This window comes from Vicia villosa, linkage group LG7, assembly GCF_029867415.1.
Source record: "Vicia villosa cultivar HV-30 ecotype Madison, WI linkage group LG7, Vvil1.0, whole genome shotgun sequence".
NCBI lineage: Eukaryota > Viridiplantae > Streptophyta > Magnoliopsida > Fabales > Fabaceae > Vicia > Vicia villosa.
The window spans coordinates 37,482,739-37,501,522 of NC_081186.1; the positions used below are offsets into that span (position 1 = coordinate 37,482,739).

Consider the following 18,784-nt stretch of genomic DNA (forward strand, 5'->3'; position numbering starts at 1 on the left):
AGCTGATTTTCTTCTATCCTAAGTACATACTATGCGAAACAATGACAAGTAATCACTCATGAGTGGGTGAATAATCTTTTAAGTCCACTTGTCTGCATCTTCTGAACAAGATCTTTGCTTCTTGATGGTGAGCAGAGTAAGAACTTAAGCTTCATATGTAGAATGTTTCTTCAAGTAGTTCTTCATTTTCACTTCTTCTTTCAAGCAGGTTTAGACTATTAATTTTCTGTTAGAGGCTTCTTCTTGTCACGATCTTCATTTCTTCAAGCAGATTAAGAACATCAGTTCTTATTGAAAGTTGCTTCTTTGATTCTTCTTCCAATCTTTTTCTTAAGCAGATTAAGAACATCGGTTCTTATTGAAAGTTGCTTCTTTAATTCTTCTTCTTAAGTAGAGTAAGAACATCAGTTCTTATTGAGAGTTGCTTCTTTGATTCTTCTTCTTAAGCAGATTAAGAACATCAGTTCTTATTGAGAGTTGCTTCTTTGATTCTTCTTGTCAAGAAGATTAAGAACATCAGTTCTTATTGAGAGTTGCTTCTTTGATTCTTCTTCTTAAGCATATTAAGAACATCAATTCTTATTGAGAGTTGCTTCTTTGATTCTTCTTCTTAAGTAGATTAACCTCCAAGGAAGAACATGACATTTAAAAAGAGATCTTACCTCTTTTTATAGCTGTCGAATATGTTTGTTATCTTGATCTTTAGAAAGTGTAATAAATGTACACATGTTTTTCACCATGCTTTTATTTTCTTCAATGTGCTGCATGTAGGTTCCTTCTTCGATCATTCTCGGGAGTTTTTCCTTTTAGTTGTTGTAGCCATTTTGCCAATGATGATGTTTGTAACGGATTTCTTCTTAATTCTGATCCTTCATATTTTATTTGATTTTGCTTGCTGGGCTGAAGGTTATCTTCTGAGTCACATGTGACTCTGTTGCTATTTATCGTTTGTAAGTCACTGCATTGTAGTTCTACAGCTTGTAACTTCAGAACTTCTGAATGTGTGATCTTCTAAGTTTATAGGACTTCTTGTTGTTTATTTCTTTCGAAGCTTCTGACGTTCTTTCTGATGTAGTTGATGTACTCTTCTTATGATGAGTACAGTATCTGCACACTAAATGAAACCATTAGTAATAAAATTGTTACTTAAAAAAATATATGTTCGTTATCATCAAAACTAGATTCTGAACATAGATTCTCAATCTTGTTCTAACACGTTATTCACCATACTTATATGCAACATTGAGGAGGGGATGATGGATTGAAAAGTTTTACAGTAGCTTTGGTATTTAATCTCTGATGTAGTTCTGAACATGGTTGGATTTGATGTTTTATGTGTTTTGTATTGAAAATCTGGTTACAATATCAAGTAGGATATGTAATTTAAGATAATTTGTGAATTTTTTAATACTGTAATGGTTGAAGTATAATTATGACAGCTCTTTATAATAGTCTAAATTTATGCATGAATTTCACATGGCTTTTGGCATCTTTCTGTTTAAAACACCTACAAAGCAATTATGCAAAGATTAAAATTCAACTGCTGAACAGTTATTATTGTTATTTTAATGTCATTATTGTTATTACTTAACTTAGTCTAAATGAATTATAAAATTTCAATTGTTACTATTATGTTATATTGATTACATTAACAACTTCAAAGAGCAGAATATTGATCATGTATCCTAAATAAACATTTCAGAATCTGTCCAAATCTTATCAAATTTTGAACAGTTATGCACATATATGCTATGTTTCTTAAATTTGCAAATGGCAATTGAGTTTTTAGATCAATAACCACAACATTATGTATAGATAACCCACATGTCAAATATTGAATAAATAAACTTATATTGATACAAACTTGACAGGGAGATGTTCCATAATAAAAAATCGTTTGAAAAGAAAGAACAACAACTTTTGTATCTGCTGCAAATTGTTTATTTGCTGCAACTTGTTTATGTGTTGCTACTTGAAAACTAAATAAAAAAAAGTACACCAAAATGCATTGGATTTTAAATCAAAACACAATTGCTTGTAATTTCTATGAAGAAAAAAGCATTGTATTCAGGTTGACTTCCTTTGCCCTTAAGTTACTGCTAAACTTCTAATATGTTGTAAAAGAATCTAAGCAATATGTTTGTTACAGACTATGAAAACATATGCCAGATTGGAAAAATAGACTCATGTCTCATACCATTCATACGTTTTCAAAAACTTCTTTAAAAACAACATCGGTGGTAAATTTCATTGCTTGATTGTCTTTGTCATTGATTAATATTTTGAGGCTATTTCTTCTCTTTACTATCGATATTGCAATGAAAGTTGGCCATGGCAAAAGACACTACGTGGTAGATATAATCCAACGATTGACCCTAAGATTTATTGATTGTCATAGCATATGATACAATAATAGGAAATTGTCTCCTTGTTAGCTTAAACTGCCATGGAGACTATGTAGGAGAAATATTCATTCTTGGAATATATACCAAACCACCAATATTTTTTCCAGATATGATCTTCGCTTCTATAACATGGTTTGCGAATCTTGTGACAATAAGACGTGTCTCATTGCAAAGTCCCTGAGTCTGATCAATATTTTAGAGAAGCATTATCGGTGTGCCAATATTCAATTTAATTTAGTGATTAGGAAGGCCTGAAGTTGTAAGTGTGTTGAGAAATTCCATGGTCAAAACATCAAAAGCTTCATTTCCGTTACCATCACATTTATTAACTGTATCCGCGCTTAAATACTCCTTCTCTTCTCCTACGTTATGGAACACACAATTTTAATACAACAATATAATATACAAATGATGTGCACAAATATTTAAATATAGTAAGCTTGTGAAGACATTAATACCTAGAATTAAAAACGAAACATATTTCTTGATAACATCCACTATCTCAATAGTTCTTACTAAAATTGCTCTACAATGAAGAAAATGTTCATTCTGAAAATTTCCTTTAAAGTTTGGATATTTGTACTCAACAATGGACTGGATGGGATTGTCAAATCCAGTGATTGAAAACTGTGAAGGAATGGTAATATTTGCATAGCTATCCTTATGTTCAGCTAATTTTGCGTCTCCAACTTTTAATATCCAATCTGAAAACTGTTCTAATTCATAATCACTTGATTTTATGTTGGATTGATGAAGTCTCATGATATTTGTAAGCCTTAGAACCTTGCAATGATCCCATATGTATGATGAATTAATAGTGGCATAAATTATATCAGAAGGACTTCCCCTTGGGAGAACAGGTAAAATTTGTCGAAAATCACCACCAAAGACGACAACCTTTCCTCTAAATATTGTCTTTGAAGATTTGGACCATGTCATAATATATTGGAGTGTTTTATCCAATGCTTCAAAACAATATTTGTGAGGCAATGGAGCTTCGTCCCAAATTATTAACTTGGCAAGTTTTAGAAGCTCTGCACGATCACTTTTTTCTCTATAATACACGTAGATGAATCTAATGTTGGTATTGGGATTTTGAACATCAAATGATTTGTTCTTCCTCCTAGAACCAAAATTGAAGTTATTCTAGATGAGGCAATTGTCAAGCAAATCTACTTTTGTGATTATATGTAGGAAGCTAAAGTTCTCCACATGTATGTCTTTCCAGTTCCTCCATATTCATATAAAAAAAAACTCCACCTCTTTTATTCTCAACTAAATTGGTGATTCATTTGAAAACTTCTTTTTGTTCATCTTTATTTATAAGAAAGTTTATTTAAACATACAATAATAATGTATTAGACAATGTTGTTAATGTTTTGTTACAAAAAAAATATTAATATATGCTTAATGAAATTTCACATGAAACATAATTGCAACTATAATAAGTAATATTACTAAGATATCAAAGATCTAAATGAATTAAAATGATCAAATATTTTATAATACCTCTTAGATTTTGGAAAAGCTGATTAAATCCAGTGCATTCTTTAGCTGGATTATTGTTATGTTTCTCATAAATCAACTTATTCACCAATTGTTCAACGACGTATCCTACTAGTTTAGGCATTCCGGGAAATTCAGATAAACTTTTGCGATTCTTTTGAAGAAGTTTTTCACTTTGCAATCAACGTTAAATTCATAATTTCTTCATCCGATAAACTTAATCTAGTAAAAAGGACTCATATTGTGTCATGTATATAAAATTGATAATAATAATACATAAATAAGCATTATAATATCGTTAAACTCATTAATTGATACCACTATTTCTTGCAAGTGTATGTTGAGCGTACAATATACTATCACATAATCAATGCCGTGTTTTTTTAATACATGAGATAGCCTATTCAAGCAACTCGACAACAACATATGGACAAAAAGTAATCTCAAATAATGACCTGGTCCCCAATGGTTTGTCTTTGTAATTGCTAGTAGCTCAATTAGTAGTGGAAATGGAAAGAACATGTACTTGAACCCCAGGGTACATGGTTCGATTCCCATGAAAGGCAAAAACTCTACTAGAGAGGGGGGTAGAGAAGATCGTGAGTTGACAGTGCCAGGAGCGCAGAAGGCTCGGGATGTTACATTTGACATTAGGTTTATAACCATCTTCGCCCTACAGGAAAAGCAATGGATATTGATAACCTTAATAGCTGGTATGGTACTCATTTATCCTTTGAAGTCGACCGGTATGTTTGTGCATAATAATATCACTTTTGTGGTATCAACATCCTTGACAATCAAATCACCTACTTCAGAAATAAATGGTTGATTATATATCCTGTCATCAATACTACGTTCAGAAATTAACGAAGTTTCAAATCAGAAAAATTTCATTCTCTTAATATATCCTTGGCCATTCGAAATGATTGAGCATGAACATTTTTTTCATATAACATCTCACATAATTTGATTACAATCTCAATCTTGACACCATGCTTGGTCCTACATTTCAATAAAACATGGAGACAGAGTATGTATTATGGAATAAAATTGGATGAAACAAAAAGATATGGCATTAAATTAATGTAGTTTTTACAGACAAAAAATCAGCAATGAAATACTTACCTGAATCTGTGAACTCTATTTTGTATTTCGTTCCCCGTATCATATATATACAGTTGCACAAACTTTTGAGTGTGCCTTGGCATTGGTAACATGCTTCCAATCTTGTGGCATGATTGACCTTGAATTCTAAAACTGGGAGGACCTTTGTCGTTGTTAAAACGATTATCCATTTTGGCACCGAGAGATGTAAATGCAAACATCTTGTTCTACATTCAAATATGTTGTTGAAATTCCTTTGACTTACTATTTTCATTGTCAAACAGCAGATCTTGCAAAACCTTGGGGGTTGCTTCAACAAGGGCATTTGAACCTTGCCATCACCACAACACAAATACAACTTAGGATTTGCTGTGTGTTGATTCCTTCTCGTTTTCATATTACAACATATTTGCACCACATTCTTGACATTTTATTACTCGATATCCAATATCGAAGTAACCTCCTAATAACAATGCAACAGGATGTAATGTTATATATTATATAAGGATTAAATACACTTTTGGTCCTTGTAAGTTAGTGAGTTTTTGATTTTCGTCCCTGTAAGTTATTTTCTGGTTTGAGTCTTTATATCTTACTTTTTGCTTGAGGTTTAGTCCATAAAGTCAAAATCCGCAGGAAAATCTGCAGGTTTCTTGCGTATTTTCCTGCGAATTTTTCTGCGGATTTTTATTTTCGGAACTAAAACGAACATGAAAGTGAAATATAGGGACTCAAACCAAAAAAAAATCTTACAGGGATGAAAACAAAAACTCGCTAACTTACAGTGACCAAAAGTGCAATTAAGCCATTATAAAATAAGTATTTGAACAAATAATACAATACAACTTAATCAGATCAAACCTAAATAAAATGAGTCAATTACCCCATATTCTGTTGCATTAAAATATTCATCCCTCTCAAATGATGAATCTGACTCTGAACTATAACCTAAACCAGTCAAAGCATAAAATATTATATGAAGTAGGATGAATATGCTAAATAACAAATAACATATGATACAATGATAATTTATCATGAGATTCATCATCAGAAGAATCATCAATTAGAGGATTAGTTTCAGCAGGAGAGTCATATGCCATATTGGGCATATTTGGCTCTATATGAACCAAAGCCTCATCAATTTTTTTAACAAATTAACACCAAGTCTGTTAATGTGCTATGTTGTTGGCTTTTTGGATTTGATATTAACTATGGAACCTGTTTGGGGTCTGGATGCATAAAGTTTTTATTTGGGTGGGTCTATAAGAACTTGTTGAAGCAATGTTGGAACCATTAAGTTGAGTGTTTATACTTACAGGAGTTGGAATGTTAGTAGGAATGGCATCTGATTGAGGTCTGGATCCAGAAAGTTGTTGTTTGGATCGAAATAAACTTGTTGAATACATGTTGAAACCTTGAATTTTAGTGTTTATATTTACAGGAGTAGATAAATAGTATCAATAGTAGCCAATGAAGTTCTTTTACTTGAAGATGATACGCTGATGCAGTTAGATATGCGTACGTTAGTTCCACCGTGTCTGGTCTTCATGGTCTTGCATTTTTGTTGTTGAAGAATGTTCTTTCTAAGCATCCTTGATTTTTTAGCCAATTTCTTCTTCAAAGAATTTCTAAGCAATGGTGAACTCCATTGATGAAGGTGTTGAACTACAAGCTATTAGCATGAGAACGAAAAAGATCGAAAGAGAAGAAGTAGATTCTGTTATTCATTATTGAGAGGTAGTTACATTGGTTATACAAGTCTATATATAGTAAACTATAAACTGTAACTAACCTAACTAAAAGTAACTAACATCTCAACCAACCAATCTGACAGCTGGCATTAATCTAATTCTTCTTCTTCATTATTTGTTACCCCCCCCCACAAGCTTGGGGTTGGTATATATCTACCAAGGCAAGCTTGGACAAGCAGTTGAAGAAAGGTTTAGGTCCAAGAGCCTTAGTAAATACATCTGCAGCTTGTGCATGAGAAGGAACGGGCAAGAGACGCATGAGACCAGCCTGGAGCTTCTCACGGACAAGATGACAATCAATGTCCAGATGTTTAGTACGCTAATGGAACACCGTATTAGCTGAAAAATGTAGAGCACTTTGATTATCGCAGTAGAGCACAGGAAGGCGTGATGGTTATTGTTTGAGATCTTGAAGAAGAAAACACATCCATTGGAGTTCACGGGTGGCAGATGCTAAAGCCCGATATTCAGCCTCAGCGGATGAACAGCTTACAGTCACTTGCTTCTTTGATTTCCAGGAAACTAATGATTTACCTATGAAAAAGCAATAGCCAGAAATAGATCGGCGCGTATCGATACATCCTCCCCAATCTGCATCACTAAATCCAAGGATTTGAAGGTCAGAGGAGTGAGATAAAAATATGCCACGAGCTGGAGATCTCTTGAGATATCGCAGCACACGTAAAGCTGCTTTGTAATGTGTGTCAGTGGGAGCACTCATGTATTGACTGAGTTGTTGTGTGGCAAATGCAATGTCAGGTCGTGTCGTTGTTAGGTAGATTAATCTACCAACAAGTCTACGATATGCAGTCACATCAGCAAAAGCTGATCCATTGTCATGTGACAAACGTGTGGCAGTGTCTAAAGGTGTTGAGACAGGCTTGCAACCAATGAGACCGGCATCTTTTAAAAGATCTAAATAGTACTTGCATTGACAAAGGGTAATCCCATAGGAGGATCTGGCTACTTCAAGGCCGAGAAAAAATTTTAGTTGATCCAAATCTTTTATGCGAAATGCTTTGTTCATAGATTCTTTCAAAGCATCAAAAACTTGTAAAGAGGTTTCTGCCAAGATAACGTCGTCCACATACACAAGGAGTGCTGTGAAGGATGTGGAATCAGACTTAATGAAGAGAGTATGATCAGCATGTGCGTGAGCAAACCCCTGAGAGTGAAGAAATTTGGTAAGTTTTTCAAACCACTGTCGACTTTCCTGTTTTAGGCCATATAATGACTTAATGAGTTTGCATACTTGGCCTGGTTTAGAGGGAACAACTCCTTGAGGTATCCTCATGTAAACAGCTTCATGTAAGTCTCCATGGAGAAAGGCATTATTAACATCGAGTTGATGTAAATGCCAGCCATGGATGCAAGCTAGAGCTAGTAGAACCCTGACTGTAGAAAGCTTGGAAACAGGAGAAAAAGTTTCAAAATAATCAAGGCCTTCGGTTTGAGTGAACCCCTGAGAAACCAACCTGGACTTGAATCGTTCTATGGAACCATCAGCTTTCCTTTTGATCTTATAAACCCATTTACTACCAATAGGAGAAGTATTTGGGGGAAGGTCCACAAATTCCCAAGTATTGTTGCTATGAAGAGCATCAATTTCACTTTCCATAGCTTGAACCCACCTAGGATCTTTAGAAGCCATAGAGTAATTGGTAGGTTCAGTTTCAGATCCCAAGGCTAGAATGTAGGCCTGATGAGATGAAGAGATGTTTGCACAGGATAAGTAATCTTGGATAGGGTACTGGCATGAAGTAGTAGTAATAGAACTACAGATGTAATCTTTCAAGTGTGCTAGAGGAGCAACATTTCTACTAGACTTTCGAATAGCAATGGGAGCAGGAGTGTGGATAAGAGTATCCTCGTTGGAATGCACAACAGGTGGTGTGGATCCATGATGCTCAACTACTTCAGATTCAACTGAATCAGCCTGGAAGTCAGAGATGCTCACAGCATCATCATGAATTTCAAGAACATTGGAAGCCAAATTCTCAATGGGAGAATTAACATAGATGTCATGAGGTGTGTTTGTAGAGGAATTAGTGTGACAAGGAAATTCCATCTCAAAGAATTTGACATTTATTGAGACAAGTATTTCATAATTGGAAAGATCAAGGAGAACAAACCCTTTCATTCCTGACTTATAGCCCAAGAAAACACACTTCCTTGCCCGAGGATCAAATTTGTGTCTATTTGCTGGTAGGGTGGATGCATAGCTGAGACATCCAAAAACTCTCAAGCAAGTTAGGTCAGGTAACTCATTGTACATAAGTTCATATGAGGATTTGTTTTGGAGTAGTTTTGTAGGGATTCTGTTCATAAGAAATACTGAATGTAACACTACATAAGACCAGTATTTCTTATGTAATCCAGCCTGAAACATTAGAGCTCTACTTATATTCAAAATGTGTTGATGTCTTCTCTCCACTCTCCCATTCTGTTGTGGAGTATAGACACAACTCTTCTGATGTACTATGTCCTTGGAAGCATAGTAGGATGGCATAAGAAACTCTAAGCCATTATCACTTCTGATTATTTTTACTCTTTTCTCAAACTGATTTTCAGCCATTAAAATGAACTCTTTAATTCTTTGGGAAGTTTCTGATTTGGATCTCATCATGACAACCCAAACATGCCTACTATAGTAATCCAAAATAGTTAGGAAATATTTAAAGCCATGTACAGAAGGAGTATTAAAAGGACCCCAAATATCCAAATGTATGAGATCAAATACATGAGTGGCATTATTATTGCTAATAGGAAATGGGAGAATTTTATATCTTGATAGATGACATACATCACAAGCACTATGTACACTATCTGAGATGTAGCTATATATCTTTTTCATACATTTCATTCTTTCAAAAGATAAATGCCCTAGCCTTAAGTGCCATAGCACTCCACTGCCTTCCTTATTGCTATTGATTACAATACTAGAAACATGGCCAGCATAGGTGTTCTCTTTATGTGGCTCAGTGGCTCCCAAGTAGTAAAGACCATCTATTTCTTTAGCCAAACCAATCCTCTTCAAATCCTTCTTTGCCTGTATCACACATTGATTAGTTTCAAAAACAACTTGACAGTTATGTTCTGCACATAGTTTTGAAACTGAAATCAAGTTCACTTCAAATTGAGGCAAGTAAAGAACATTTTCTATGACAAGCTGGCTAGACAGTTTCACACTACCACATATTTTTGATGTTATTGTATTTCCATTTGGTAGGTTAAAAATGATAGGTTTAATATCACAATACTTCACAAACCAATTGAGATCATGGCAAATGTGGTGTGTAGCCCCAGTATCCATAATCCAATTAACCTTACTACTGCATTTAAAATTGGCAAGAAAAGAGTTACCTCCTTTTGTTAAGTTGACATTGCTAGTGTTCTTCTCAAGTAAGCTCATTAGGTTTTGGTATTGCTCTTTTGTGAGAGTCATGTTATCACTTGTTGAGGCTTCAGTGCTCTTGCTATTTGATTCTCCTGTAGCTACCTGATTTGCATAGGAATTGCCTCCATTTCCTCTTCCAAAGCTTGGTGGATATCCATGCTTTTTATAGCAACTGTCAATGATGTGGCCTGTCTTCCCACAATAGGTACAAACTTTCACATTTCCTCTTCCTCTACCTGAACTATGACCTCTTCTTTGGCTATTTCCATTAAAATTCCCTCTACCTCTTCCATTACCTGTCAACTTATTAGATTTAGTGGCATTCACCATTCCTGAGTTATCCTCAACCAAGTTATTTCCAATAGAGATTCCTCCACAAATTTTCCTTTCTTGCTGCATCACCATTGAAAATACTTTGTTTATCTGAGGCAGAGGATCCATTAACAAGACTTGAGATACAACTCCATGATATTCTTCATTCAAACCAATCAGAAATTGAATGATTTTGTCTTCAGCTCTATAGGCTCGACTATCCCTCATAGCCAAGCATGTGCAAGCAACTCTGTAGGTACAGTTTGGCATAGGCCTGTATTGATCAAATTCCTCCCATAAGCTTCTCAACTCAGTGAAATAATCTGAAACTCTGTTGGTTCCTTGCTTCAGATTTGAAATCTCTTGATGTAACTGAGCAACTCGTATTCTATCACCTCTCATAAACCTATCTTTAAGGTCATTCCACATGTCAATTGCATTATCAATGAACACAACACTTTGTGCAATTGATGGATTGATGGAATTGATAATCCAAGTGTGAACCAGATTATTGCATCGTTGCCATCACTACGCCAAATTTAAGTTTTAGCAACGCAGCTACAAAAGCGCTTTTGGCAAAAGCGCTGCTATAGGCCTTCGCTAAAAACAAAACTAAAAATCAAGGAAAAAAAGCGCTCCTGTAGGGGGTACCTACGAAAGCGCTTTTGAAAAGCGCTGCTATAGGGCTGGTTACTAAAGCGCTTTAAAGAAGCGTTGGTATAGGGCTTGTTACTAAAGCGCTTTAAAGAAGCGTTGGTAAAGGGGTAGGTTACCAAAGCGCTTTCTATCTAAAAAGCGCTGGTATAGGGCTGGGTACCAAAGCGCTTTTTAAAAGCGCTCTCGTAGGGTATTTACAATTATATTTTTTAAAACAAAACATTCCCAGGTTATTACGTTTTTCAGAAATCAGGATACCATTCTAGCTTCTTCCCCAAACGTAAACCTACCACGATTGTTGCATATCTCCATGAAAATCTCTGCCTTCCACGATATTGAATCACCATTCCATCCTTGAGTTTCGTTTGGGGCTGAATTTCGATACTGAATCTCTGAATTTCGTCTTCTCCTTCCGCCTTCGCAAACTCTTTGTCTCCTCATTCACTTCGTGGCTGAGTAATAGGGATAAACCCCCGCCTCCGGCTGAATCTTCGTCTCAGTCAAAGGAGACGCTCTCAAACCGTTTCGAGAATTGCTGACCACCATTGTAAGTCTCTAAAACCATCTCTCTATGTATCACTTGCTGACCACCATTATGCTGCTTGTGTTAGGATGTGCTTTTTGTTGCTCTTTATCTGTTTGAAGAAATACCCAAATGTAAAAAAAATGATTTTTTTTGTTAGTTTGTCTGTGATTTGTTGCATGTATCTTTCATTATCTGTGCAAGGTTCATCAACTCTGCCTAGAAATAGAGTGTGTGCTTATATGTTTCTGCCACATTTTGTTTTAGTAGCCATATGGAGCATTTTGATACAAAATAGATAAGCAAATTGTTGAAGTTGGTTGTGTAAGGGAATAGCAAGAAACAGAAAGAGTTCATGTTGGCTGAACCTTGTTATATTTGGATTTATTCCATAGATTCTCCATTTGAAAAAACATTAACTATTGAGATTTGGGTGTTTATTCTGTGTAGATCATTTTCTTCAATCATTGCTTGTGTAGATCATATATGCGATTCGATGAAAATTCTATATGACATCTCAATTTTCTGCAATCATTTACAGATTTTGTTTTTAATTTCTTGCCTGGATTTGTTTTGTTACTGTACGACTTAGTTAATGATTTGAGATTATGTTTTATTGTGTTACAATCAGTGTCTCAGGATTTTTATTACTGTGAAATTCGTGATTCTTTATCAGAATTGTCTATTCTGTGATTGTAGTTGGCTTTTAGTATTTTCAATTTTAATGGTGTTAACTTTCATGATCTTAGATTTGGTTATAAAATAATATTGTATTAAAGAATTCAACACAGGTTTTCCTCAAATTTATTGGTTGTTGTGTTTCATGTGTTTGTTGATATGAGGTATTGCCTTCAAATTTGTGATGCTCTCTAAACTTTAGACATGTTTTTGGAACTGATTTGTTTTGCAATTTCATTTTATAAATAGAAGAAGTGGCTTTTAAATCACCCTAAATTGGTGCAATTTCTACTAATAGTGGTGTGATGTTGGTGGGTCCAAAGAAGGGTATCGTAGTTGCTCGCTTTTGCGACAACTTTTTGTGTGCTTTCTCGTTAGACATTAATGCTGCCCCGTTATGAAAATACATGCTAAATTGTTGTTTTCTCATGAGATATAATTGTTCCACCTTGATTTCTCCATTTGTATGACTCGACTATGATTTGTGGTCGTTTTCACGCCGTTGTTTTGACATGCGTAGTTACTGCCCCGGTTTCTAAGTAGTTGTTAAACTTTGATTTGCGGTACTATGTATCTAGAATTGCTATAACATCTGGGTGATGATTATTTTTCAGGGGATATTAAATATTTTTTAAAAGAATATCACTAGAGACATCAGATTAGCTTACGGTGTGTGGTTCCAGAAGTTTATGAATTTCTCTAAAGGTAATTAGTTATTCTTTTGCTGTAGTTTCTGAATTTCTCTAAAGGGGACTGAATACTAATAGTTTATTTTTAGATTATATTAAGTAATACTCATTTTTGTTTGGTACAGTGGATATTTGTATTTAACTGCATCATGTGTGTGTGTTTAATTTTACAGTTACTTTGAAGTCTCTGGTTTCTACTTGTACAACGCCGATTCAAACCTACCCATCTCCCACATCAAGTCTAACTCAGGTTACTATCCCTTTCTTCTTGCTTATAGTTTGTTATTTTCTGCTCATAGTTTATTGTTTATGGTTCTATTTAATATCAATTTAGTGTCTCTCAACCAGTTTTTTGGTTTGTGGACTTATATTACCTTGAAATAAGGTAATGTCTTCTTTAAGAAATCGGGTATTCTGATTAGGTATTCTGATTAGGTATTCTATTATGATGATAGCTATTTATTATCTTGACAGAATTCCTTAGTACCTGATAGAGAAACCAAGAAGCATTTGTTTAGCTTAATTAAGACATGGATAAGACATGGATGAATTCAAAACGATTGTCGAAAGAGTACGAGAAAGGGGTATGGGAATTCGTTGAGTTTGCGGTTGCGCACTCCGAAGAACCGCTTCGAATGCCGTGTCCTTGCCTGGGTTGCTGTTATGGGGGTAAGGTTGACGGGAATAAGTTGGCATCCCATTTACTACGGTTTGGAATTGATAGAAGTTATACATGTTGGACAATGCATGGTGAGAAAAGTAACGGGAATGCTGAGTCGAGTTGTAATAGGAAGTATGCTTCAAACGACGATTGCACAGACACATACGATTGCGATCGAGTCGAAGAGATTGCAGAAGCGCTTGAAGAAGATCTTGCGGATTGTCCCAAAATGTTTGAGAGGTTGGTAAGCGATGCAGAGAAACCGTTGTATGATGGTTGTTCAAAATTCACAAGATTGTCTGCGGTGTTAAAGTTGTACAACTTAAAGGCGGACAATGGATGGTCGGATAAAAGTTTCACAGAGTTATTAGCCCTTATGAAAGATATGCTACCAAAGGATAATGTTCTTCCCAATCGAACGTATGAAGCCAAAAAGATGTTATCCTCTATTGGCATGAGCTATGATAAGATACATGCATGTCCAAACGATTGCGTTTTGTTTCGAAACGAGTATGCAGTGTTGAATGAGTGTCCTAAATGTGGTGCCCCTCGATATAAGAAAAAGTTGTCTCCTGCTAAAGTCTTATGGTATTTTCCTATAATTCCGAGATTTAGACGCATGTATCGTAGTGAGACCGATTCAAGACACTTGACTTGGCATGCAGATGAAAAAATTATTGATGGAAAATTGCGACATCCGACAGACTCACCACAATGGTCGAAAGTTGATACTGATTATCCTGAATTTGGAAAAGAAGCAAGAAACCTTCGGTTGTCATTGTCTACTGATGGAATGAACCCGCATGGTATTCAAAGTATCTCGCATAGCACATGGCCTGTGATTCTTATGATTTATAACCTACCTCCGTGGCTATGTATGAAGCGTAAGTACATGATGTTATCTATGCTAATTTCTGGGCCTAAACAACCAGAGAATGACATAGACGTATACTTGGCACCCTTAATCGAAGATTTAAAGTTTTTGTGGGAGAACGGTGTGGAGGTTTACGATGGGTATAGGACGGAAAGTTTCAACTTGAGGGCGATGTTGTTTGGAACAATTAATGATTTTCCAGCATACGGAAATCTATCCGGGTACAGCAATAAAGGTTAAAAGGCGTGTCCTGTTTGTGAAGACGAAACCGATACGACACGATTGGAGCTTTGTCAGAAGAATGTCTTTCTCGGCCAACGTAGATTCTTAAATTCTAATCATCACTACCGTGGGTGGAGAAAAGCATTCAATGGAAAGGCCGAACATCGTACAACCCCGCCTTTTTTGTCAGGTGATCAAATTTTTGAAAAGGTGAAAGATATGAGCACTCAGTTTGGCAAGCCTTTTGCACATTCACTTGTCAAGGGTGGGTGGAAGAAGAAGTCAATTTTTTTTTAACTTCCATATTGGAAGTCGTTGTACGTAAGACATTTCCTGGATGTTATGCATATTGAAAAAAATGTATTTGGCAGCGTCATAGGTACGTTACTCAATATACAAGGAAAGTCTAAGGATGGCCTTAACATAAGGAAGGACATGGTAAACATGGGAATGAGAACTGAATTGGGACCCGTGACGAAAGGAAGACGAACATATTTGCCACCTGCTGTTTACACTCTATCTAGAAAGGAGAAGAAAACATTGTGTAAGTTCCTCAGTGAAGTTAAAGTTCCAGAAGGCTACTCTTCAGATATTAGAAGACTTGTGTCCATGAAAGACCTCAAGTTAAAGAGTTTGAAGACGCATGATTGCCATGTTATAATGGAACATTTTTTACCAATAGGTATACGTTCTATTCTGCCAGAAAAAGTAAGAAGCGCAATAACTAAGCTGTGTTTCTTCTTCAGGTCTATTTGCAGTAAGGTGGTCGATCCCGCGATCTTACCAACATTGCAAAAAGAGATAGTTGTTACTTTATGTGATCTTGAAATGTATTTTCCTCCCTCGTTTTTTGACATAATGGTTCATCTAGTCGTTCATCTTGTGAAAGAGACACAATTGTGCGGACCAGCTTATATGAGATGGATGTACCCTGCTGAACGTTATATGAAAATATTAAAAGGGTACGTGAAAAACAGAAGTCGACCGGAGGGTTGTATTGCCGAACGATACGTTGTTGAAGAAGCGGTTGAGTTTTGTACTGAATATTTGTCAAATGTTCAATCAATTGGACTCCCCAAATCTCATATTGTCGAAAAAAAAGAAGGAAAAAGGCTAATTGGAAATAAAGTTGTGACAGTATCAATGGTCGAACGGGATCAAGCGCACTTGTATGTTCTGCACAATGAGATTGAGGTTGAGCCGTATGTTGAAATGCACAAGGTTGTTCTCCGAGATTTAAATCCAAATAGAAATGAGAACTGGATAGTACGAGAACACAATCGAAGTTTCATACCGTGGTTTAGGGATCATATTTATTCAAAGTATCGTTCATATCCTGCTTCAGTAACAGAAAGGTTGAGATGTTTAGCCTATGGTCCAAGTGTAATTGGGCTTTCTTATAGCGCATACGCAATTAATGGATACACATTTTATACCAAAGAACAGGATGATAAAAGTACTATGCAAAATAGTGGTGTTACCTTGGTAGCTGAAGCAATGCACATATCAAGTGCGAATGACTTAAATCCGAAATTTGCAAATTTGTCATATTTTGGGGTTATCGAGCGCATTTTGGTGTTTGATTACGCGAAGTTTCAGATTCCTGTATTTGGTTGCAAGTGGGTTGAAAATAATAGTGGCATAAGAATGGATAAGTCAGGATTTTTGCAAGTGGATCTCAATAGGGTAGGGTACAAAGATGAGCCTTTCATTCTAGCCTCTCAAGCTAAACAAGTGTTCTATGTCAATGATCCGACAAGTACGAAATGGTCTATAGTGCTTTTATCTAACAAAATAGTTGATGAAAACATTGAAGATCAAGGTGATATTGTTGTTGGGATTGAATCTTGTATAAGAAACGATCAAAATGAGAATGAATCTTGTACTAGAAATGATCATAATGAGGGTATTTGGATCAATCCAACCGTCCGCGTTGTTAAGAGACGCGTAGAACACAATCCTACCAAGAAAAGAAAGAGACGTTAGTGATAAAGGTAATAGTATACATATTCCGACTAATTTGCTTTATTCAATTTGTACCGATTGTTTTATTCAATAGTATAGTACTTATTCAATTTTGGTGCATATTCTCGTTTTGTATATAACTTTTGAACCATGTATCCGTTTGTTGACTTCTTTACATGTAACTATACTATTTTGACGATTCCGGAGCTGCTCATGCACTTATCTTTACATTTCGGGACTGTTTTTTTATCGGTTTTGCTTCTGCCCGTAATCAAAAGTCGGGCTTAGGGTCTGAATTTCGGAAAACCGACTTTATTTTTGAGTCCGTGGGGACGTTTTACCATAGCCATGTAAATTTCGTTCAATTCCGACAACTTTCTTTTTTGACGCTTATTTTGATTTGTACCGATTTCGTTTCCGATTTACTTGTACATGCATGGTTTGACTTCCATTTGACTTGTATAGATTGTTAGCTTATTAATAGTGTACTAATGTGCTTTAGTTTGTTTGATACAGATTCAATGGCTCCGGATAGAGATGCTCCACCTGAAAACTCACAAGAAAACTCACAAGAAAGAGATGCTCAAGATACAAATGCTCCACCTGATACTGAAGCAAAAGAAGTTGCACGAGGCATCACCATTATGAAGGCAATCATTCGACATAGAGACCAAGGATTAGTATACCATTTGGATTGGAATTCAGAAAACCAAGCAATTGGTCCTAATTCTGCAAAGTTGACAAGCTATATTGGTACACTTGTTCGTATGCATATTCCGGTCTCCGTAGCTAAATGGAATCTGAAAAGCGAAGAGTTGGATGCAAAAAAAAAGCGATTTGGGACGAGCTTCAGGTATATATCATATATGGTTAATTGTTGTTATTATCTTGACGATAAATTGTTTAAATTACTTATACTAACACACTATGCGTATGTTTTTTTGCAGAGGACTTTTGAGATACCAGATGATCGTAAACGCTACATACTTAGTTTGGCCGGCAAAAGATATAGAGGGTGGAAAGCTTTTTTGACAAACACCTATCTTAAGGATAAAGATGGAAACTTTCTTGAAGAGGCACCGGGACGGCCAAAAAAGTATGAGATCTTCATTGATGAAAAAGATTGGGCTGAGTTTGTAAAGCAAAGAGATGAAGATTTTCGGAAAAGGAGTGCCACGAATAGTGCGAGAGCATCCAAACCCGCGTATCCATACAAAAAAGGGCGTTTGGGATATGCACGCTTAGAGGATAAAATTGTAAGTAAATAGAAATGTGTTTTAATTAATTGTCTAAATGTGCATGTTTTATTTGACGATTTTATCATTTGTGTCAATGCATAGTTAGAGGAGACTAAAAGTGAGGAAACTTCACTTCCTGTACATGTGTTGTGGAAGGAAGCTCGTGTGGGCAAGAATCAAGCTGTCGATCCCGATGTTCAGAGAGTTTATACTGAATGTGTAAGTATAATAATGTGTCTTTAATTAAATCAAATGTTTTTTAATATATAAATGATTTTTTATCTCCACTAATAATTATTGAAATGTAAATGAATTACAGGAGACCTTGTCGCAATCGGTATCCACCGGTGAGGGGAGCGTACTTAGTAGAGCACTAGATGCTCCTGAGTATCCCGATCAGGTGAGGGGTAAGGGTCATGGTGTGACTCCAACCTCTTTTTACGAGAGTCCTAGGAGAAGATCAAATCTTACCAATGAAGAAGTGTTGCAAAAGTTGCAGGAATTGCAAGCACAAGTCTCTGAATTGCAAAGAGATAAAGATATGTATATGAGAGAAAAGTGCAGCACTTCATCGGTGAAAGAAACTAGTGATAAGGCTAGTATCAACTGTCAAAGGAAATTTCCCGAGGTAATTATAAATTTTTTTCCTTACAAATTGTTCTATTTTATTAATGATAATGACTTTATATTTACTATTGGTTTAGGGCATTTCATCTTGCCAACTATACTTATCGTCACCGAATTATCGACTAGTTGGCAAGGGAAAAGTGCACAACACTTTGGGAGATTTACTTCACCATAG

General features: G+C 35.7%; 1 protein-coding gene across 1 annotated transcript; it reads right to left on the reverse strand.

The window, feature by feature from the left end:
• Positions 1-2,639: 2,639 nt before the first annotated feature.
• On the reverse strand, positions 2,640-5,206 carry LOC131618884 (uncharacterized). The gene is made up of 3 exons (XM_058890040.1): positions 5,037-5,206; positions 2,864-3,528; positions 2,640-2,767 (listed from the first exon to the last, which is right to left on the reverse strand). The coding sequence occupies exons 1-3, from the start codon at positions 5,204-5,206 to the stop codon at positions 2,640-2,642; spliced, it is 963 nt and encodes a 320-aa protein (XP_058746023.1).
• Positions 5,207-18,784: the final 13,578 nt, after the last annotated feature.

Bases quoted from the DNA above. Each gene is read 5' to 3' on its own strand.
- LOC131618884 (XM_058890040.1), bottom strand. From the start codon at position 5,206: ATGGATAATCGTTTTAACAACGACAAAGGTCCTCCCAGTTTTAGAATT. The intron at 3,529-5,036 runs GTAAGTATTTCA...TTTTGGTTCTAG, and splicing joins AATAGAGTTCACAGATTCAG to GAGGAAGAACAAATCATTTG. The intron at 2,768-2,863 runs GTATTAATGTCT...TCCATAACGTAG, and splicing joins TGTTTCGTTTTTAATTCTAG to GAGAAGAGAAGGAGTATTTA.